The sequence below is a fragment of the Parasteatoda tepidariorum genome, chromosome 5 (assembly GCF_982258835.1).
Source record: "Parasteatoda tepidariorum strain Cologne lab strain chromosome 5, Ptep-v5.0, whole genome shotgun sequence".
In the NCBI taxonomy this organism is placed as follows: domain Eukaryota; kingdom Metazoa; phylum Arthropoda; class Arachnida; order Araneae; family Theridiidae; genus Parasteatoda; species Parasteatoda tepidariorum.
This window is the reverse complement of record NC_141759.1, coordinates 24329755-24353687: the sequence shown is the minus strand read 5'-3', so window position 1 is coordinate 24353687 and position 23933 is coordinate 24329755. Positions and strand designations below refer to the sequence as shown.

Sequence of the window (23933 nt, the reverse complement as noted above, 5' to 3'; positions counted from 1 at the left end):
GGAAATAGAGCGTTTGAAGCAAGATTGCTTGCTATCTGGGAAGTAACAATGAAAATGAAAATGCGACGTTTGTAGTAAGATTGCCTGCTATATGAGGTGTAACAGTAAAAATGGAAATAGAGCGTTTGAAGCAAGATTGCTTGCTATCTGGGAAGTAACAATGAAAATGAAAATGCGACGTTTGTAGTAAGATTGCCTGCTATATGAGGTGTAACAATAAAAATGGAAATAGAGCGTTTGAAGTAAGATTGCTTGCTATCTGGGAAGTAACAATGAAAATGAAAATGCAACGTTTGTAGTAAGATTGCCTGCTATATGAGGTGTAACAATAAAAATGGAAATAGAGCGTTTGAAGCAAGATTGCTTGCTATCTGGGAAGTAACAATGAAAATGAAAATGCAACGTTTGTAGTAAGATTGCCTGCTATATGAGGCGTCACAGTAAAAATGGAAATGGAGCGTTTGAAGCAAGATTGCTTGCTATCTGGGAAGTAACAATGAAAATGAAAATGCGACGTTTGTAGTAAGATTGCCTGCTATATGAGGTGTAACAGTAAAAATGGAAATAGAGCGTTTGAAGCAAGATTGCTTGCTATCTGGGAAGTAACAATGAAAATGAAAATGCGACGTTTGTAGTAAGATTGCCTGCTATATGAGGTGTAACAGTAAAAATGGAAATAGAGCGTTTGAAGCAAGATTGCTTGCTATCTGGGAAGTAACAATGAAAATGAAAATGCGACGTTTGTAGTAAGATTGCCTGCTATATGAGGTGTAACAATAAAAATGGAAATAGAGCGTTTGAAGCAAGATTGCTTGCTATCTGGGAAGTAACAATGAAAATGAAAATGCAACGTTTGTAGTAAGATTGCCTGCTATATGAGGTATCACAGTAAAAATGGAAATGGAGCGTTTGAAGCAAGATTGCTTGCTATCTGGGAAGTAACAATGAAAATGAAAATGCGACGTTTGTAGTAAGATTGCCTGCTATATGAGGTGCAACAGTAAAAATGGAAATAGAGCGTTTGAAGCAAGATTGCTTGCTATCTGGGAAGTAACAATGAAAATGAAAATGCGACGTTTGTAGTAAGATTGCCTGCTATATGAGGTGTAACAGTAAAAATGGAAATAGAGCGTTTGAAGCAAGATTGCTTGCTATCTGGGAAGTAACAATGAAAATGAAAATGCGACGTTTGTAGTAAGATTGCCTGCTATATGAGGTGTAACAGTAAAAATGGAAATGGAGCGTTTGAAGCAAGATTGCTTGCTATCTGGGAAGTAACAATGAAAATGAAAATGCGACGTTTGTAGTAAGATTGCCTGCTATATGAGGTGTAACAGTAAAAATGGAAATAGAGCGTTTGAAGCAAGATTGCTTGCTATCTGGGAAATAACAATGAAAATGAAAATGCAACGTTTGTAGTAAGATTGCCTGCTATATGAGGTGTCACAGTAAAAATGGAAATGGAGCGTTTGAAGCAAGATTGCTTGCTATCTGGGAAGTAACAATGAAAATGAAAATGCGACGTTTGTAGTAAGATTGCCTGCTATATGAGGTGTAACAGTAAAAATGGAAATAGAGCGTTTGAAGCAAGATTGCTTGCTATCTGGGAAGTAACAATGAAAATGAAAATGCGACGTTTGTAGTAAGATTGCCTGCTATATGAGGTGTAACAGTAAAAATGGAAATAGAGCGTTTGAAGCAAGATTGCTTGCTATCTGGGAAGTAACAATGAAAATGAAAATGCAACGTTTGTAGTAAGGTTGCCTGCTATCTGGGGTGCAACAATGAAAATGAAAATACAACGTTTGCCTGATATCTGGAGGGTAACAATAAAAATAAAAAGTATAAATGTTTGCCTGTGATGTCACTCCAGCTTCTCTAAGACGTCCAGCTTCCAATGGTGATTTCATCCACTGACTTTTTAGTCCTATAACTCTTGGTATCACTCTGGTTTCTTCTCCGCACCGGACATCCGGATGGGAGTCCAGTAAGGCGCGTAGAAGTGTGGTCCCTGATCTTGGCATACCTCCAATAAAAACAATAGGCATTTCACGGTTATAAACGTATTTTTCTCCATTTTGACCTGTTGTGTACTTCTGAAATAAGAAGAATAATATGATACAATAAATTCAGGAAGTGACAAAAAATGTAAAAGGTGATAGAAATCCAATTCAATTTATTTATGATCCCCATAATTATTCTACCACTATTACTACCACTATGACTTAAATTCTACATTAACAACATTCTTTGCATTCACTTTAAATAGTAAACTGATAAAAATATGATGGAAAAGTTGTTCATTTTAATATCTTTTAGTTAAGTTTCGAATTTTATTCGTCACTGCAGTTTGCATTTTAGTCACCCGTGGTAACCATTTTGTTCCAGTTATGCCACTATATTAACAGAAATTTTAAAGTGGTAGTTTATCAATTGTGATTCATGGTTTAATAAATTCAATTTAGTAGATTTTGATCTACCACTATTTCTAAATAATTCTTAGGCTTATATAATTCACCAATTTTTTGCATTATTGCTGTGCTATATCTTTTAAAAAGCATGCAAAAATAGTCAAATATATGCAAAATTTACTTTGTGGTTATTTACCGTTTTTCTTATTATTTTGGCGTGTCTGGAGCAGTTGGCATCTCTGTATTAAGCAACCCCACTGCTAACCACAAAGACTCAATACAAACGGAATCCAAGCTCATGACGAATTGGATAGGTGCCCAGCTAACGCCTCCTACAACTAAAAGCCTCCACACGGTTTTTTATAGGTAGTCCGATCAGACCATTGTGAAGATAAAACAATTTACGAAAGACCCATGTTATACAAAATCTATTAAAAATTGATAAGTGGTAGCAAATATCTGACTAAAAATTTTTTAAATTTATGAATATAAATGGTTTGTCTTATTTACTTGTCAACCAATATAAATTCAATCCTCAAATGTATATGATAAATTTCTTTCAATTACTTTTAATTAAGAATTTGGGTTCATGCGCACAACTGGTTCTCTTTTTAAGCAGTCTGCGCAGACTACTTATCAAAAACTGTGTGGTGGCTATCTCATATAGGAGGTGATGGCCCAGCTAAATCACACTAGGGCAGCTAACCTTTTTGTGACGGGCGAGTCATACATGCATTCTCAGAATGGCGATAATCAGGGTAAAAACGATAAAACTGATAACCAAAATATTTTTTATTTGTGTTTACAGTTTATTTGTGGGCGGGGTAATAATAGTTTGCTTTATTTAATTCACTACTATTTAGTTTGAATTAAAAATTGTATTGTTGCACTTTTAACGCAGATATTAGATGTCTTAGATTTAAAGTGAAAGCAAAAATAAATTTGTCAAATTAATTATGCCCAAACTAAAGCTACAGCTTCTTATTTTTTTCCATTCTAATACTGATTCCTTACGAATACATTTATGACTCGCCCGTCCCAAAAGTGTTAAGACGTGGAACCTCCCTGACCGAGCAGAAATATCCGCCAATGCTGTGCAAAGCGTGGTGTTAGCGGATTCAAATCCCGCTGTTACCCTGGATGTATCTTCGTACTGTCCTTCTTTGTATTGTGCTATCTGTACTTTTATTTAACTAAGGTTTATAAGCTTAAATTGAGCACACAAGCCTGCAAATGTATGTAATTCCAATAAACCAATTAAATTAAGTTGTGATGAGCGTTTTAAAAGTTGGCAAAATTGGCCAAAAAACCTCGCATGTTAATTCCTTATCCTATACTTTTCTTAAAGATATTTTATCGAATCCGGAGCAGTTAGCATTTCTATGAGACTGCCGGATGTTTTAAAGTTTTAATTTCACACTAATTTTAGATACTTAGTCAAGCAGGTATATTTCCTTCATTTTTGCCAGTTGGAAATTAGAAAAAGCAATTAGTTTCTTAAATATTTATCCACCTCTTTTGAGATTTTTCCTTGTCGCAGCTACCCTGAGTTATTAAAATTCCTTTCAGAGTAAGCTAATTTCTGTAATTTTTAATTTTATGTACTTAAGAAAGAATATAAAATAATATTTGTTTAAACTGAAAATATAGTTGCCTCGATACTTTGATTTGTATTTTTCTTTTTTCAAAAAAAAAAAAAAAAAGTATTGTCAAATTTATTAGTTTTAACAAAAATACAGCTGCTTTGCTCTCTTGCTCAGGTCAAAATTACGATCTGTGGATGTATGAATGGGTACACCCAATAAAACGGGCTATGATGTGAGTGCGTGTGTGGCTAAAGTTGTATTCTTGCCCGTAGGTGGCACCACTGAAAAACAAGAAACCCCTCTCTGCTTTAAACTCGCTTGGTTCACCAAGCAGGCTAGCTGGTATCATCAAGTGGCATTAGAAGCAACAACACGAAAATACAGCCATGCTTTTTGCAAAAGCATGGTAGTTAGCAGGGCTGACTATCTATTTTAAATTACCAGCTTAGGGACGTGGTTTTTGAGGTGTACGGATTATTTTTTCTACAATTCAAGCAAATAAAGATCTAAACTAAAATTATTTCTGAGTTATATATGTGGGTGATTTTGTGAGTTTTAAATGACGTTGAAATTGAGGTTTATTAATGAGGTTATTTTTGGTTAAAAACATTACCTCTGGTGAAAAACATAACCTTTTCTCCCTAAGGTTTATTTTTTTAAATCTGTCAGCCTCAAAACAACCTTGCAAACAACTTATTTCTGTAAGGATCCATTATTTCTTACTAACACTGCGAAAATTGTCAACACTGCACTCTTCTACAAAAGTTAGCATCAGAGCAATCCTCTTGGTTTTTGCTTAGCCAATCTTGTAAACAGCACCGTACTTCTTAAGTCAGTTTATTTAGTTTTTAATTTTATCCGTTTAATTGGTTAGTTCATTTAATGCAAGCTGTTGTAGAAAAATTGTTTTATTACTCGTATTAACATTTATTTAGCAGAAAATAAAATTCATAAATTCTTCATACACCTAGATATCTATTATTAAGTATGAAATCATATGGAGCTATAACATTTTGAAAATAAAATGGCAGCTGTAACAGTAAATTACTGAAAAAATAGAGATGGTTATCAAAATGAGACTGTAACACTTCTATACTAGTTCTATGTATACAATCTTTCTTTGTACTTCAAATGTTATGGTTAATTTGCATGACAAAACTGTTGTTACAATTTCAAAGATACCTTAACAGAGTGTGTATCCAGATATTTCAACAAAAAATACGCACCTCTTAAGCACTCAAAAATATTTTTAATCACTCTTATGTGAAAAAAAAATCCAAATCGGGATACGTGCAGTAATAAAATTTATTTCTTCCTATTGTTTAAAGTTTATTTAAGTACATAAAATCAACAAAATTCAAAAACATTTCCCAAAGACATTATATTATTATAATAAAATAACTAGTTTCTGATAAATATTACGGAGAAAATTGTGAAGCTCATGTTTTTTTTGTTATTTATGACGATAATTGGGGCAGCAAATAAAAAGTCTCATTTTGAAAGATAGAAAATTAAGCATTTTTTACAAAAACCCAATGAAAAAAGCACCTTTAAGGGCTTTTTAAAAACGTATATCAAAAATAAATACCTTTAAGCACTTCTTAAAAACGAAACGAGAAATTACGTCCTTTTTTCCCAAGCTAATTTCGGATCGACCATAAGGAAAAGAAGTTGATAACATTTTTTAAGTTTTAATGCCGGAAATATAGAAATCACGCCTGATCGCTCACGCATGATTGCAATATTTATATATGAATGCTTTTTAAATTGTGCTAGTATGAAAAAAAGAAAGAAAAAAAGCATTTAACTTTCAACTCTCATTTTGGTCAATGCGAATTTCGTATGAGAAAAAAGAACCCCTTCCCTGAAATCTTCAAGCATAACCTTTCAAATTGTGTCAACAGTTTTACCGTGCAAAACATTTGCTGATGAAAGAAAAATTGTTCATATAGTGTTGGTTTAGAAGTGTCTCCATATTTTCTCCAACCCCCGTGTCATCATTTGTTATAGATCATACATCTATAAACAAGCAAAATATGTTAGTTTATAACTTTTTAAAAAAAAATATTTTGGCTCAATTTTTATTTGCAAGTTAATAGAAATCCTCTATCAAAATGAAGTGAATTATTTACACCCGCAGATAAAAAATTTTAAAATTTATTTTTTCTCGAGCTGAAATTTAAACATTTAAGGTTTTTATCTTAATTAATTAAATAAATCTAATTTAATTAACTAATTATTAGGAAAACAAATACTGAAATTAGGCATTTAGAATGAAACAGCGATTTCAGTTGTCGACTAAAATGATTAAGGAGGAAGCAGAATTTATAATATTATATACGTTTCTAAGGTGACTAGTCTGGAAAAAAAAGGGATAGACAAATTTCAAGGACACAAATTATTTTTTTCAAATTTATATCTACCAGAAAACATTTATAAATTAAAGGAAATACATGCTTTTTAATGCTTCAATGTTAAGAAATTAAAATCTTTAAAATTTTCAACAGCCTAAAGAAACATTTGTCTTCCTTATTTTTCGTAAATTTCTCCAGACTATGACCATCTCGGTTTTTTATTTTTATACGTTGATAATTAGACGTCTTTGATAATTTAAATATTTGGGTTTCTCAATGCATGTAAAAAACTCTTACCACCTATTTGGTGAAAATTAATTTTAAGGGGTTACTAAATCGTGAAAATTTTAAAATGCTTTGATTTGTTTATTATCAATTGAATATTTTTGTTGGACATTTGGGAGCATTGTGAAAGACATATCACTATAGCAACATTTAATAAAACTCTCAATGTTATTGCATATTAATTATTATTTACATTAAATCTTACAATACAGCAATATTTATTATAGTATTAAAAGTTATAAACAAAAAATAATAATTTTATCTGGAATAAATTTATCTTTTCTCCCATGTTTTTATAATATTATCTGTATTCACGTTTAATCAGTGACATTAATCTATCGATAAAGCATTCATAACATTATATTCGTACATTTTGAAGAATTAGAAATATAGAATAAATAACTAATTAATAATTACGTTTGATGAATGACATTAATGTATTGATAAAGTAGTCATATAGCAGATATTTGTAAATTTTTATTCTACATGTGGGACTTAATTAAAAATGTAAGACATATCGCATCTTAGACATCTAGTTACTTTAATGTTCTCTATATTTTTTATAATGATATCCTTATGCTCGTCTGATAATTACATTAAAGTGCTGATAAAGTATTCATGACAGATAATCGTATATTATTTTGAAGATTTTAAAATGTTATTCATAAATCCTTAATATTGTTTAATTTTATGCATATTTTATTATAATATTTTATGCACGACTAATCAATAAAAATGATGTATAATAAATTGTAAAAATGTTATGATAAAGTATTTTTATCCTTTACTCGTATATTATTACTGTATAGAAAATAAAATATATTGTATCCTAGATAATTAATGTTTTTGTGTTCACTATATTTTTTAATGATAAGTTTACGCTCACCCGTCTAATAATGATATTAATGAATTGATAAAGTTCTTATAACAAAAAATCCTATATTACATTGAAGAATTTATTATATGCATCATAGATCTTTAATATTATTTTGTTTTCTCTAAATTTTTGACTACATTCTTTGATGCAAGTCAAATCAACGAAAGTGATATCTAATAAAATATAATGTAATGATTAAGTATTTCGCTCTATTTACTCCTATATTATTATAAAGAATATAAAAACTATTGCATCCTAGATCTCTAATGTTTTTTTAATGTTTTCTATATTTTTAATGATAACTTTAAGCCGTCTAATCATGAAATTAATGTATTGATAAAGTTTTTATTACAAACTATCCATATAATGCCTTGAAGAATTTAAAATGTATGATGTCTAATATTTTCCTTATTTTCTGTATATTTTTTGTTATAATAACTTGATGCACGTCTAGGCAATGATACTGATGACTAATAAAGGATAATATACGATGATAAAGTATACGTAGCATTTACTCGTATATTATTAAAAAAGAATTTAAAATATATTGCATCGCAGATCCATCGCCATCGAGACCATTTATCACTCCCTAATGCAGAAGATGACAAAATTTCCTTTGACATGTGGGGGCTTTAATCGAACTTATGCATTGAAAGCTGCTGTAAACATTATATTTATAAATATATATATATTGATAAATGAATGCCTCATACATTCCCCTGTCGTTATTTATCTTTAACAAAGAATTTAAAATATAGATAAGTATACTTGAAATATATAACATATTTATTCGTTTACATTTCGGTTTTTGATGAATTTTTTAACCTCTTCACTACTGAAATATAGCACTGTTAGAAATTTCTCGGAAAAAATGGTCAAATAACAATTTATTGAATGGTTATTTTACCATATTTAATAAAAACAGTCAAATTACCATAAATAAAATGGCAATCAAACTATTAAGTTTGAGAAAAACTGTTTATTAACTGCTTTCACCTAATACGGTTAAACAACCAGAATTTTATCTCACCAACTAGAACCACCTAATGAAGCTACTTAGTTCTTTGCAACTGCGTACATATCATAGCCGAACTGGTTTATCGGTCAATCTCATGACCGGCAGAACTGGAGTTCGAGTCCTAGTGCTGACACCACAATATTTCCTCCATTACCTTCAACACATGAAGAATTTCCAGTGTCCGGCACTCTCCAATGTCCATTACCATACTAAAAACTGAGGTCCTATGTATAGTTAAGTACTAATTTTTCTCTGCGTTTTTGAAAAATGCTAGTTGTAAATGATTAAAAAGCAGTATGGTTTTGTATTCATGGTTTTATAACCATACATTTTGTAAATGGTTTCAAAACCGTAATGGAAAAAAATGTTCTTTACCGTAAACTGTACGGTTAATCGGATGGACAGACAGCTTCCAGTTATTTTACCATAATTTTAGAATGAAAGTTCTAACAGTGTGCGTAAAAACTGTTTTACAGGTTCGAAGTTCTATGTTACTACCATAAATCATAATATGATAAACAAAATGTGATTTATGCTGCCTGGAGGGCTAATAACTTTAGGTACACATACGGGGACCTTAAGATTCAGCTGAAGTAAAGGAAATAATAAAAAGTAAATATTTCTAACGTTAAATTGCAAGTAAAGTAGGAAGAAACATGCATATTCTTATATTATGGTCAATTTAAATACAATAACGCATAAATTTCGCAATTAATTAGAAGAAAAAAATTTAGAAAATAAAAATTCTAATCACATTAAATCTCAGTTTCAAAACTATTTAAATTATCAAACCACGCAAAATAAATAATTGTGGAAAAGAATCAAGCATAAATTATAAAAAATAATCTAATTCTTGGGAGAATAAAATTTTAAATTTATGGTGAAAAAAAAACACAAAAAGTTAAAGTTATTAAATATATGTAACTCCCTTAACATAAAACAATTAAATTACATCTGAAAATATTACTAAATAGACATAAAATTAAATACTCATAATACTATGAGATTTCACTTGACTACTGCGCTGTCATTTATTTCTGCATAAATACGATTGTACGGTCACGTGGACTTGCATAAGCTTCATACAGAAAACATAATTACTAAGTTAAAGAAAAAATATATAAATATATATTTTTTCAAAATACCTAAATTATGTAAGATTTAAAATTACTTACATTTTTGAGCTCGTGGATTTGGCATCATTTTAAAAAAATCGCTGCTGTTTATGTGGAATTCTAACCAAATAACGTACATTTCCTGCATATTTTGAAATCCCCAGAAAGCTTAAGAGGCCACGAATGTTTTAAAGAGGTTGCAACTAGAAATTTTCTCATAGCGTGTTTTTACAAGTTAAGTAGCGAAGGTTGTTACACATATGTGGACCGAGGTAATAACGAGGTTAAAGGTTGAAAAGGGAAACTCAAAGAATTAGAATAGAAATTTTTCATTTATATTAAATTTAAAAAGAAGAAGCATATTTGTGTTAATAGGGAACAATTATTTTCTGCTGGAAAGCTTTGAACTGAGTTTAGATATTTTCGGGTCATTGACTTCAAATCTCCAAAAAAACTACTTTTTTATGCAATATAAGGGGCCGTTCAAAAAGTACGTACACAAAAATGGAGAAATTTTAAACCCCTCCCCCCCCTTCGTACATTACCGTACATTAGGTGTTACTCCCCCCCCCCTTAGAGTACGTACATTTTATTAGTCTACCCCCTTTTTCATAAAAATTAAAATAATTATGTTTTAAATAAAATTAAATATTTACTTAAGGAGTGTGTAGGATGAAGTCAAATTTAAATTTGGTGTATGTTTATAAAGTACGTACGTTGTATAATACCTCCCCCCCCTCCCCATCGTACAAAACCATACATAATAGCAAATCCCCTCCCCCCCTTCGGGATGTACGTACTTTTTGAACGGCCCCTAATAATATATTCCTAACCAGGATATTTTTAATATTCTCTTGAGTTAACAAATAAAAGAAGTACGCATCTTGAAAATTCCTACTAAAACAAAATTAAGCTTAAATTAAGGAACATGTTTGAAAAACTTGGGTTAGGTATATAAAAATCGCCTAATCCGACTGTTATATAAAATATGCCCCATTAAAGTTTCGGTTCATTTTTTTTAAACTAACGGTTTAGCTATTCGCCTTTTAACAAAGAGTTACCGGGATCAAATCCCAACTGGGATGGTTGAATTTTAACTCTAATTTTCTTTTCTGAAAATGGTATGGAATCTGTAAATATTGAAGGCAATTAACTTATAAGTTTTTCTCTTTCAGGGAAATAAGAAACACTGATTCGGTATTATTGAAAAGAAGGAAGAAATGAAATCGTTTTTTGCCCAGTTCTTACCTTTTGCCAGAAAGCTAGGCGCTGTAAAATGTGAAATAAACTAGAGATATAACCTCTTCAGTCCTGATAGGGTACCCCATAGCATGGTCTGGGAATCTTTTTAAAGTAGTTGCTAAATTTTGAAAAATATTCATACTTTGAATTATTAATATCTAATGAAAAATGTTTTCATTTAGTGTCAAATTTTTCCATAATCGTTGCTTCGAAAGTGATATTAAAAAAATTAAAAGTCAACTTGATGAATCTTTTGAAACGTTCGTAACCACTCTTAAACTTTTCTATATTGTGGGTGACCTGAATTTAGCGATGTATCCTTATAGATACAATGGGATGATGAAGTTAAGTAATTAAAAAATTATTGATCGTGGATAAAAATAACAAAATATAAAAATTTTAAGGATCTGACTATTTTTAAATTTAATCACTCAGGTACCATTCGACCTATTTTGTTCAAGTTTTGAATTTTATCATGTAAAATTATATTCTTTAAAATGAGGACAAAAATTTTATACCTTTCAGTTCAAAATTTTTTTGACCTTTATCAGATAAAATGATTAAAAATAATAAATATTTACTAAATGTTATTTTTTTCATGGAATTATCTTTGGATAAACGAATTTTATAATTGTGTGCGAAAATGTTTCAATTCGCATAAGAATTTCTCGTGACATAGCGAAATACGCAAAGAATAAAATTAACATTAAGGGTTCCAAACTTTGAAGCGCTCTCTTGACCAAACTATTGGGACAATATTTCCCAGATTGCGGCTAGCCCCTATATCTTAGGGGTCAGGAATCAGAATTCGTCGAAGGAAAGGGTATGTTTATTCAGAGAAAGTACGTTTTTTGTGTCTGATTTCGTAACTTAAACTATCGTCTGTACTTATTAATTAGCATATTTGAGGTCACCCTTTCGACTCATTAAGATTGAGTCCAAAAACGTGAAAATCAGATCATTAGGATCAAAAGTTATTCAGGGTGGTCCTTTTTCTTGCGCATGGTACATTTTGCACCAATTATTGAAAATTTTTCACAGTATAGGGTATTTAATTATTTAAAAAAAATTTACCGTTTTATTTAAATAAACAGTACACGTTGTGAATAAATATACATTTACTTTATGAACATCCCAGCAATTTTAATAACATAAATTACCACATATTTGAAATCTTTAATTAAAGGAAATTATTACTTTATAAAAAATTTCTTGTAATTTTGTTTACATTTACTTTATAAACATCCCAGCAATTTTAATAACATAAATTACCACATATTTGAAATCTTTAATTAAAGGAAATTATTACTTTATAAAAAATTTCTTGTAATTTTGTTTACATTTACTTTATAAACATCCCAGCAATATTAATAACATAAATAACCGCATATTTGAAATCTTTAATAAAAGGAAATTATTACTTTATAAAAAAAATTAAGCAATTCCATACAATTTTGTTTACATTTACTTTATAAACATCCCAGCAATTTTATTAACATAAATTACCGCATATTTGAAATCTTTAATTCAAGGAAATTATACAACGTAGGGTAAATTCAACAAGAGTTAAAAGCCCTGAAGTATCATGGGAATGCAAAATAATATGAATGAAGTGTATCAAGATTATTCGTTATTAGAATATAATCAAATTTGTCATCTAGAAATTCGATGTTCTATAAATAAGTAAATAGATGGAATATTTTCTGCTTGCAGTAGATTTAGTTGTCTCTCTCTGAATGGTATTCGGAAACACGAAATGGGCGCTCCATCTCAAGTGAGTGACAACACACTGCTCAATAAATACGCTCTAATTAATTCCTTTTATGCTGATTAAATTAAGCCAGAGAGATACGAGACATTAAATAAAAGATCCAGATGACGCGAAAATAGTTTACATTTGCGAACGAATAGTTGTTAGAGAACATACATGATTTGAAATGTTAATTTATTTTTATTTGGTAAACACTTAAATTCTTTTGGGTTTTTCAGTTCTTTAAAATATCCAACTGGGTTTCTTGAAAACAGATTTAATTTAAGTTTTAATTTATTTTTGATAAGCAGTGGTTGTAATTTATAAATCTAAAGTAAGTTTTAAAAATTTATAAAATATTGTTTCAAAACGAGGGTTAGTTTTAACAAAAAAAAAATAAACCTTTTTTATGGCTCATGTCTCACTAACAGCTTTATAATAAATTGTAATGCATAATTTTTTTTGCAGATTAGTAATATAGTTATGTTATAGTTATGTATAGATATTAGTTATATAGTTATGTATTGTTATTACAGTTATGTTGTGATTATCAGTGTCTTTTGAGCTAAAATCTTTAAAAGGATTAAAATATACAAAAAAAATAGAACGAAATATATTGTTGATTATTGATATTTTTTTTAAAGAAATTTACACTTTTTCACTTAAAACATAATAAAATTAATAAACGCACAACTAGACCTTAGTCTTTAATTGAAAGTATTTTAGTAATATAATGGAAAATATGCATACAAAGTTTCAAAGAATTCGATAATAAGCTTTTTCTATAATGTGGGAAAGGAAGAAGAGATTTTCTCAAGGTCTCTATTTTTTAAAAAAAAATTTTAAAAATATATTACTGCCCACTGTCTATACATCTAAGTCAGACATGTTTTTCCTTAAAGAATTTTTGGGGGACAGTCTGATTTTCAATCGACTGTGACCCCCTTCCAAAGTTCTGACTTGCAATCTTTGTACTATTTTCTATAAAGATAGTTTTTAAAAAAATGTTTTGTACGCAGATTATCTGACAATAAGTAAAAACTGAAAAAAGGCAAAAATTTAACCATAGATCAAAAATATTTTCTTACAAATGTTGATTAATCTCTTCGATAATCTAGTTAAGTGTACTTAATTAGTCAATTGACAGATTACTTATTTACTGGCACAATATGCATTTTCAGACTTGTGTGCTCAATTAAGACTTATATACCTTTGTCTAGTAGATGAACATATTGCACAATGCAGAGAAAGATAGAACGAAGATACATCCAGGGTAACAGCGGGATTCGAACCCGCTATCTCCACTCTACACACACCGAGTGATACCGCTAGGCCAGGGAGGCCTCTGCCAGATTGTAAGAATTCAACATTTCTTTTCTCTTTTCAACATTTCTTTTTTCTTTTCATTTTCTCTTTTCTGGTTTGCTTTTTATTTGAAACTTTATGTAAAACAGATGTTTTTTTACTCCATCGCCCTTGATTGGTTTAAGGCTTAATTAAAAAAAAAATTCATCTCTCGTACAGATTGTATATTATAGAGCGTTACCTCTACTTCAAAATCTTTGAGAAGATTTACTGTTTCGAATTTTTCTCATTAATCATCCATTGCTTGCTACAAAAATGGTTTATTAATTGCTTTTAAAACAACAATAACTCAGAATATTGCACCATGAATCATTATCACTGAGAGAAGCAATATTGCATTTTCCTGAAATGCCCGGAGAAAGTCGATATGAATGACATTATTAGAAACTTGACGTCGATCGATAGGGTTAACTGATTCATCAATCAAGCTCAAATCAATAATCCCCAAAATCAGGAGAAAAGAAAATATTCCGCTTTTCGGTAATATTTTCGCTGAGGAAGGTAATAACCAAGGCCTTTTAAACCCGGTAACATTTGCCTTAAAATACTGATCATTAGATCAGTATTTTAAAGCAAATGTTCGTAGTTTTTTTGGTACAAGGCAGCTCATCGTAGTTTTTTTTAAATAATTTGTAGCATAACCAAAGTTTGAACATTCCATAATTTCTTTTAAAAAGGGAAAAGAAATAGTATTTCATATCAGGCAAATAAAAAATTGACTTATATTCAAACTTCAAACAGGGTTTAAAAGAAAGCTGTTTTTTTTTCGAACCAGAGTTGTAAAAAGCCAGTTTTTTTTCATTAATAAAAAGGGCCGACTTTTTTCTTTAAAAAAAGCCTATCATCTGTTTTTTTTTTTATGTATCTACTCTTCTCGATTAAAATACGGGTCTTCAAATTTATTTTATTTTTGATTAGTAATAAAAAAGTTTTGAAATAAAATTTATTTAAAATTAGGAATCAGAAATCTAATATTGCAGAAAACTGCAATATATTAAAAATCGTGCATTTTCTGCAGGTAGAATCTTTAAGCAATTAAAATTCTCTGAGGTTTAATAGAAAATTTATAAATAGAACTATAAGTCAAATATTGGATTCTAAGGGATGTAAACATCGACCCTGGTCTTTAATAGGTTACATGTATAGTCTTTTATTGGTTTATAAGGTAACGTTACTATACCCTTAATAAACTTTATTTGTGAAGTTGGGATTTCACCAAAAGAAGGTTCATTTTTTTAGGGTTCCGCAGCAGCCGAGAAAAATTGGAAGACGTGAATATTAATAATAGCTTAATTTTAATTCTACACCTTGTGGGGGATCTTTAAAATAGAATTTGCAGGTTAATAGTTCCAACTGCAAGGATTAACTAAACTTAGATAAGATATTCCTCCTGTCAGAACAACAATTTAATAAATGCATTTGTGTAAATATTTAAAATTTAACATTTCTTAGCTGATCGGTAAAATTACAAATAAAGTGAAAGCCAAAACTCAAATATTGTTTAAGCTTTAAACTTAATTTAGCCTCCACTTTTAATTTTTTAGGATGCTTCTATTACTTAATCACTATATTTAATTTTAAAATTTTATAAGAAAAGCGTTTAAATTGTGCTATCAAAATTATCAAACCCTGAACTTTAATCCATACTTTTATATAAAACGGCCATATCAAAATCAGTTCTAAGCCTTTTTGAGTTATCTGACTTCGAAATTTAATTTAATTTTTAAAAAGAGTAAGCATTAGTGAAGACATGTCAGCCACAGGTGTTAGATCTTAACGTCGCACTAAAAAAAACACTAATGAACTATTGGCAACCAGTTGACATAGGTTTCTTTCGATACAAACATTCGTTTGTCAAAATATTACAATGTGCAAACACTTTAATCTCTGATATCAAATCTATTTACTAATATACCAGATAAAGTCATCAACGCTTAAATCAATGATCGAATTCTTCAAATGAGATATAATTTGTGAAGTTAGATGACAACGTAATTTATGATTTATTTATGTGTTTTCATCACTCAGTTTTAAAACTCCACGAAGATTTTCGATAAAGTAACTGCGTTTATTAGATGATGCAGAGATTAGAACAGTTCTTCGTGGCTGATGTGTTTATATCGCTAAATAAACAAACGGTGTTCACAGGAGATGCAAAGAGCTATCGGATTATGCTGATTGATGTAAAGGAGAGATGATACTGATGTTCATATATTTCAATGGGGCATTGTTGAGTTATGCGTATTTATAGAAATTTAAAATGTTTGATTTTTCTCTCTCTTATTTTTAATAATCACCAAATAATGTGGGTTGACAACTTTCCCAATCAATGTTATATGTCATCAAGTTTTACGGTTAAGTTGTTTGTATTGAACAAAATCATTGCGAATAAAAATTAATCAAAGCAATACTTTAATTACTAAACTTTACTACCAGTTCATGTACGTATCTTAGAAAAATTTCTTCCAGTGGTAACTAAGTTACATACGAAAAAGTCTGGGATACGTCATTTGCTTCTTATGTCAAAACAATAATTGTTGTCTCAGACGTTTTCAACACAGAGATGCATACCTGCCAACTCTTTCGGAAGATTTTGTTTTCATATTTAAAGTGGTAGTAAATATATATAATATTTTTTCTTTTATAAACTTAATTTTTTAAATGATTTTGATCACCACTATTCTTACAAAAATTAAGCACATATATTAATATGCGTTACTATCATGGTTGTCAACTTAAGTTTTTTCAAATGCAACTTATTTGTTTGCTTAAAATTGAAGTTTTAATTCCATTTTAATACCACTGGGAAAAATGAGAATGGAAGGGATTAAAAGTTGGCAGGTATGGAGATGCTAACTTGCTCAGAATAAATATTATATAAATATTTCAAAGTGGTAGTTTATCAGTTGTGATTCTTGGTTTAATAAACTCAATTTAGTAGATTATTATCCATCACTATTTCTAAATAATTCATAGGCTGATATATTTCTCCACTTTGTAGTAGTTATGTCATGCTATACCTTTTAAAAAGCGAGCAAAAATAGTTAAATATTTGCAAAATTTAGTTTGTAGCTTTCTACTCTTATTTTTTAAATATTTTGGCGTGTCTGGAGCAGTTGGCATCTCTGTCAACATTCCGTCGCTAGTTGTTGTTTACAGTGCAATCAAAGATCATTTCTTTATCTAGAAATGATATGTCAATATTTAATGTTTCACTGTAAGATTCCTTATTGTGTAAGTTATTTACCTTACCACTACTTATAAATGGTTTTTTGTTTGTTTGTTTTATTTATAAGCAGTATTGAACTGCCAACTCAATTCTGAGTTTACGACAATCAATACTCAACTCTAGTCTTGTAATTTTGAATCTAATTCGGAAAACAAAAGAACTCCTGGATCGAGATTAGGGACAAGTTAGTCATCATGAAGGACTTTTTCATGGAAATAACCTGCATTTGCTTTACATGGAGAGGGAAACCACGAAAACCTCCCACGGATAGCCCGACGGCTAGGAGATTCTAACCTCTGATTCATCTACCACAGAGAATATTTCATGTCAGCACTGTGGTTGGAGAGAGCCAGAAGCAGAATTCGCATCAAACAGCCAACGCTGGGATTCGAACTTGGGTCACCTCACTGGGAGGCGAACTCTCTATCCTCTGAGTGAAAATTCATAAGAAACGCCACTGTATCACAGCTCTCTATCAGTCTGGTGTAGCTGGACTGGCTGCCTTGTGTATTTCTAAGGTTTTTAATTTATGTTTAAGTTGTTTATATTGGACATAATCATTGCAAAATAAATTTATCAAATCACTAATGAAATGTAAAATCCTAAAATTTACTACCACTCCAAATATTCAAAAAAAAAAATATTTAAAAAAAAATAATCCGAATAATCAAAACGAGATTGCAGGTATGCAAAATAAATCTCTTATTAATAAGTAAATGTTACAGACACGTGTGTTAAATTTAAGGGCGGTCAATAAACGCTTATCAAGTTCAAAAGCAGATAGCATAAAATCGAGTAAGATATCACAAAAAATAAATTCTTCCAGGGTGCGAAATCCAGGGTCAACATGCTACAAAGCGTTTAGCGGATAGGCAATTGAGGCCCCTAGGAAAATTTATCTTTTAATTTTTGACTTCATATTAAGCAGATTTGATTACAGTGGTTTTGTTCAACGCGACGCTTGAAGCCTTGGTGACTATGGCGCTAGAGCGTTCACCTTTCAATTAAATGAATTGGTTCGAATCCCAGCGTGGCTGGTCGATGCGAATTATGAACCCGGCTCACACCGACCGCTGTGCTGACATAAAATATTCTCATTGGTAGACGGATCATGGGTTAGAGTCCCCTTGAAGATTTTTTGATTTTTCCTTCAATGTAACTCAAATGCGGATTAGTTCCATCAAAAAGTCTTCTACTAAGACAAATTTCTCTCAATACTTGAAGAGGATTGGGTTCGAAATCACAAGGCTACTGAGTTGAACATTGGTAGTCGTAAACCCAAAAATCGGCTGTTCAATAACGGTTATAAAACATGACGCTTAAGTAATTTAAACACATATATGAAATCTACCAGTGTTTAACACGTTCACGCCGGGAAAAGTGGAAATACTGGTACGGGAAAAGAAAAAATACTGGTAGAAGAACTATTTCAATATTAGATAATATTCGGGAAGAGTTAATCTATTCTCAACAATAACAATTCACTGTAAGCAAATTTATCACGGAGCTGAAGTAATTCAATATAAATATTGCATCCGTTAAAAACAATTGGTAGTTGTGGATTTTTATTATTCCCGGAAAAAAAACAAAAAAATGAAATTTATTTGTTACCAGTTTTTACTCCGGTGCGCCGCCAAGATGAGAAAATCTAGCGTGACCCACCGGTGGGTCACCGCAGCGTGAACGTGTTAAGGAACCCCGTGGAGCGATTCTCAAAGTGTTGGTAAAATACAGAAAATATTGTATAACTTAGTGTTCCATTCATTACTATTTCATTATATCTTTATCAGAAATCAGAGTAATTTTCTTCTTTGCATCCTAGTTTCAAAAATTTGCTCGCAAAGTTTTTCAATTCATATCAGTTTCGAAAATATTATCAAACTAATTTTGTAGTTTCAGTTTTTCTTCGTGTATTGTTGAGGTATAACTTCCAACAGTTAGGGATTGTCCGTAGCATTTTATTTTTTTATTGAGAGTGGTAAAGAATCGTATCAATTTGTTTTTATATGTGTTAACGTAAATGTGTGTAAGCAAAGACGCCAGCTTGCCCCGGACAGCTGATAAACATTTTGAGAAGTAGTCTTTTTGTATGAATCTTGGATTAGTAAATTCGATATATAGGATCTTATATATACTCATCACTACTTTAAAATATTTAAAAGGTTGATGTGATGCCCTTCTTTGTTAAAGTTATGCTCCGTCTTTTAAAAAGATGGTAAAACTAGCCAAAAATCTGTGAAATTTAGTTTGTAGTTCTTTACCGTTCTTTTTAAAACTAGGAGGCTCCGCCCCCTGCTCGCTAACGCTCGCCAACCCCCGAGAATTGCTAAGCAATCCTATGTGGTTCAAGCCGTGAACCATGGCTCGCTGCGCTCGCTCTCCAATGAACACAATGTTCTAGCACAAAGACATAATATATTATCATCAAAGACATAGTATTTTATCATCAAAGACACAGTATTGTACTTATGTAGAAGAATTCTACCAATGTTCTTATTGGCTTTTAAAAAAGTATATTAGCTATTTAGATTGTACATGGTGAAAAAATCAAAACATTTGCTAAATAAGAAACATATTAGCAAAATAAATTATCAAATATTGTTTCACTAATATTCTGCATTTTAAAGCGTGAAAATTCAAAGCATAAATAAACGCGAAATATAAAAAAATTCAATGCATTCAATACAAACACTTAAACGTTTTTTAGACGTTTAGGTAGCTCCCAGTAGAAAAATATCAATTCAACAGCGGCCTTTTAAAGCATTCTCACTTCAATTAATTAATTAATTCATAATTGAGTTTAAATTAAATATTGTCATGTTTTTAGTGCATGAATCTGAATTGAGCAACCTGATAATGCTCACTCTGGTTATTGTTATCTGCTTGCTCACAACGTGCTCTTGCGCGCCGAATCCAATCAATTAAAAATGAAAACTGTTGCCAGCGCGAGAAAAGAAATATCATCGGTTTTATTGATACATACATACATACGTACGTATTAGCGTTTTATATAATATAGATATTTTGCAAAATATGGAGCAGTTGGCATCTCTGTGTAAGCCATAGCAATTTGTAAAAGTTAATTTAATCTGTAACAGCACTTCAATTTGTCTTTCAATCTCACTTGGGAACTACTTCTTCGGAAAGAGTATAAGTTGGCTGTTCTGGTTAAGGGTTAATGTAAAATACTATATTAAGTTTGAATACATTTTTACGTTAATTTTTACGCATTTTTAAAATTTATGAACAAAAATGCTGGTTTTTTAAAGGGATGTATATTTATAATCGTATGTGTATGCTTGAGGGTTAAACATGAGAGGAATAATTACTGAATTGGTTAATAAAAAAAGTATTTCCACCAATATGGGAATGAAACTTCAAATAGAAACGTTAACAAAACATAAATACTTATGTTTCATTAGCGTTACTGTGTAAACTTTCACATTGACTTAAATCTCTGACTAAACTAAAAATATTCCGGAAGTTTGTAAACGCTTCAAACATTAAAGATTTTTTTTTTTTACTGTATAATTAACAATCGTGTGAAACATCGATTTCTCGCGTTAAAAAACACAATAACAGATTTTTCTTTCTTTTTTTTTCTTCGAAAGTTTTCAGTTTGTTTCATGCTGTTGCGTGAAGAAAAAAAAAGAATTTCGCCTTTTAACATTACTTTTATGGAGTATTTGTTGGCATTACCGAGTAAAATAAATATGTTGCAAATACAATAGTATTCTGTTTGTTTTTAAGCGTTTTTAACTACATTCATTATTGGACAGAAAAGAACTACTCGTGTAATGTAAAGGGCGACACGAACGCTACTAACATAAATACAAAATAAGAAAATCAACATAAGAAAATTAAGCACTTTTTAAAATGAAATTTAAAAATAAATTTACACTTAAAAGGGGAACATAATTATTATTTTTCATTTTTTTAGAGGATCTTTTATTAATCCACAGCATTTATATAAAAGAAAACACTTTAATATAACTTCAGCCAACGCCTCCTACAACTGAAAGCCTCCTCACGGGTTTATTATAGCTAGTCCGATCAGACCATCAGCATACCTGCCAACTTTTAATCCCTTCCATTATTATTTTTCCCAGTGGTATTAAAATGGAATTAAAACTTCAATTTTAAGCAAACAAATACGTTGTATTTGAAATAACTTAAGTTGACAACCATGACAGTAACGCATGTTAATATATGTGCTTAATTTTTGTAAGAATAGTGGTGATAAATATCATTTAAAAATTAAGATTATAAAAGAAAAAATAGTATATAATTACTACCACTTTAAATATGAAAGTAAAATCTTCCGGAAAATCCGGAAGAGTTGGCAGGTATGCATCAGAGATGCCAACTTGCTCCGGACAGCAAATATATATTTCAGAGTGATAGTTTATTAATTGTGATTCTTGGTTTAATAAATTCAATTTAGTAGATTTTTATCCACCACTATTTCAAAATAATTCGTAGGCTTATTTAATTCAATACTTTATAGAATTAAGCTCATGCTACATCTTTTAAAAAGCAAGCAAAAATACTCAAATATTTGCAAAATTTACTTTGTAGTTATTTACCGTTTTTTTTATTGTATTGGCGTGTCCGGAGCATAATGAAGGTAAACCAGTTTACGAAAGAGCCCTTTAACCCTTTCGCTCCGACTGTCACAAATACGTGCCATCATAAAACCGTATCAATCAGAGTAAAAAAATAAAACTGGTAATCAAAGTAATTTCTTTAGCAGTTTATTTGTGGGCGGAGTCATAATTTTTTCATTTATTTAATTCACCATTACTTTGTTCGAAATAAAACTATTTAGTTATACTTTGAATTAACATTGATTATATATATGATTAAACTAACAATAATTAAAGTAAACGCAAAGTAAGTCTGTCAAATTAGCAACGACTACATTTAAGTTACCGTTTTTTATTTAATTACGACTTGATTCTGATTTTGTACGAATGCTTTTCTGAATCACCAGTCCCCAAGGGGTTAATACAGAATCTAGTAAGAATAAAAAAGAGGTAGCAAATAAGTCTGAAAATTTGTTTAATTTATGAATATGATTGACTCGTCCATCACCTCCAACATCAGAAAGCCTCCACACGGTTTCTTATAAGTAGTCTGCGCAGATTATTTAAAGAGCGAACCACTTGTGTGCATTAACCCAAATTCTATTTTAAACGTAGTTTTGACTTGATAGGAATTGGAGCGAAGTACCTGCCCGCGGAGCGGGCATCTCACTTCTTCATCTGGTCATTATGATAGTAGTTGTGACTATTGGCATGGGTTTTAAGCGTAGTTGAGAGAAATTTACTATATATATATTTGAGAATTGAATCTGTAGTGGTTGACAAGTAAATAAAACAAACCCATTATATTCATAAATTAAGCAAATTTTTAGACATATATTTGCTACCACTTTCTAATTTTTAATAGATTTCATATTCAATGGTTCTTTATCTAATTGGTTTACCATCACAGTGGTCTGATCGGACTACGTACAAAAAACAGTGTGGAGGCTTTCAATTATAGGAGGCGTTGGCTCCTCTCATTTACTTGTCTACCACTACAGATTCAATTCTTAAATATATATGATAAATTTCTCTCGCTTTTTAAAATAGAATTTGGGTTCATGCAAGACACCAATTCTTTTTTGAAATAGTCTAATCAGACTACTTATATATCATGACGGAAAAGAGCAAACACTGGTATGAAAATAATTTCTTTTTTTAACATACTTCAAGAAGAGTAAAATATCCATGATGTTTTCAAGCCAAGATATTTCAAACTATCAATGTGTGATGATTCTACAAAAAACAATTACCTTTTCCACTTACTTGAGAGTGGCATTTCAGACTACTGTGAGAGACAATCTGTCATTCACCTAATTGTTAAACTAACTATTACCAACTCTTAAAAATAATTTAAAAAAAAAGAGTGATTGTAATTTAACCAATTAATCCCTTGTTTTAGGTTACCTTTGATTTTTGTTTGTGTTGTTCTTTCTTTTCCCCTTCTCTTATTTCTAATTAACAACTAGACACCAATTTAACTAACTATTTCTGTTTAATTAAACCTATTGAGTCATCAACTATCACATAATTACTGAGGTGACCCCATTGGTCATCTTCGTGCATTAATTCTAAGTTTCCGCAGTTACTCTTCGAGAAGAGCTAAATAGTGAAGATCACATAGCTGTCAACTCTTTCGTCCGGGAATTTCAGATTTAAAAACCAAAGCTTTCGGAATCTCTGTTAATTTTGCCAACATTTAAAAAACCCCATCACGTTTAAGTTAGATCAAAGTGGCATTGCATATGAACTTATGAATCATTTATGTGTAGTGGTGTAGAAAATAAGCTCAAATGAATAAAACATATTACATTAAAACATAAACTAAGATACCACTAGAATAAATTTTTACAAAAAGCGTAGAAAGCTGGCAGCCTAGCTTTATATGATACGCCATTTTGTTTCAGATAACCCATGTTGAACCTTCTAATAGTTAGCAAAATTAGAGTAATATTGGAAAATTTCATTTTTTATTCTCAACCATTTTTTTTTTAAATATCTTGCCGTATCCGGAGTAGTTGCATCTCTGTATTAGGTTGTGACTTTGAAATTGTTGAATTTTTTAGTTCTCATCCCAAAAGACTTCAAAAGTGAGAAAGAGATTTAAAAAAATGA

The 23933-nt window shown here is 30.5% G+C and overlaps 1 protein-coding gene across 2 annotated transcripts in view; it reads right to left on the bottom strand.

Moving 5' to 3' along the window:
* The window catches only part of LOC107447849 (protein-tyrosine sulfotransferase 1), a 104879-nt gene that overhangs the window by 54651 nt on the left and 26295 nt on the right, over nt 1-23933 (bottom strand). For both annotated transcript variants that reach the window (XR_015433650.1, XM_087163543.1), the window contains exon 2: nt 1857-2096. Coding sequence is in view for 1 of the 2 variants with exons in the window: in XM_087163543.1 (XP_087019669.1) it covers nt 1857-2096 (240 nt within the window). In the remaining variant the exon portion in view is untranslated. The remainder of the gene's footprint in view (nt 1-1856; nt 2097-23933) is intronic.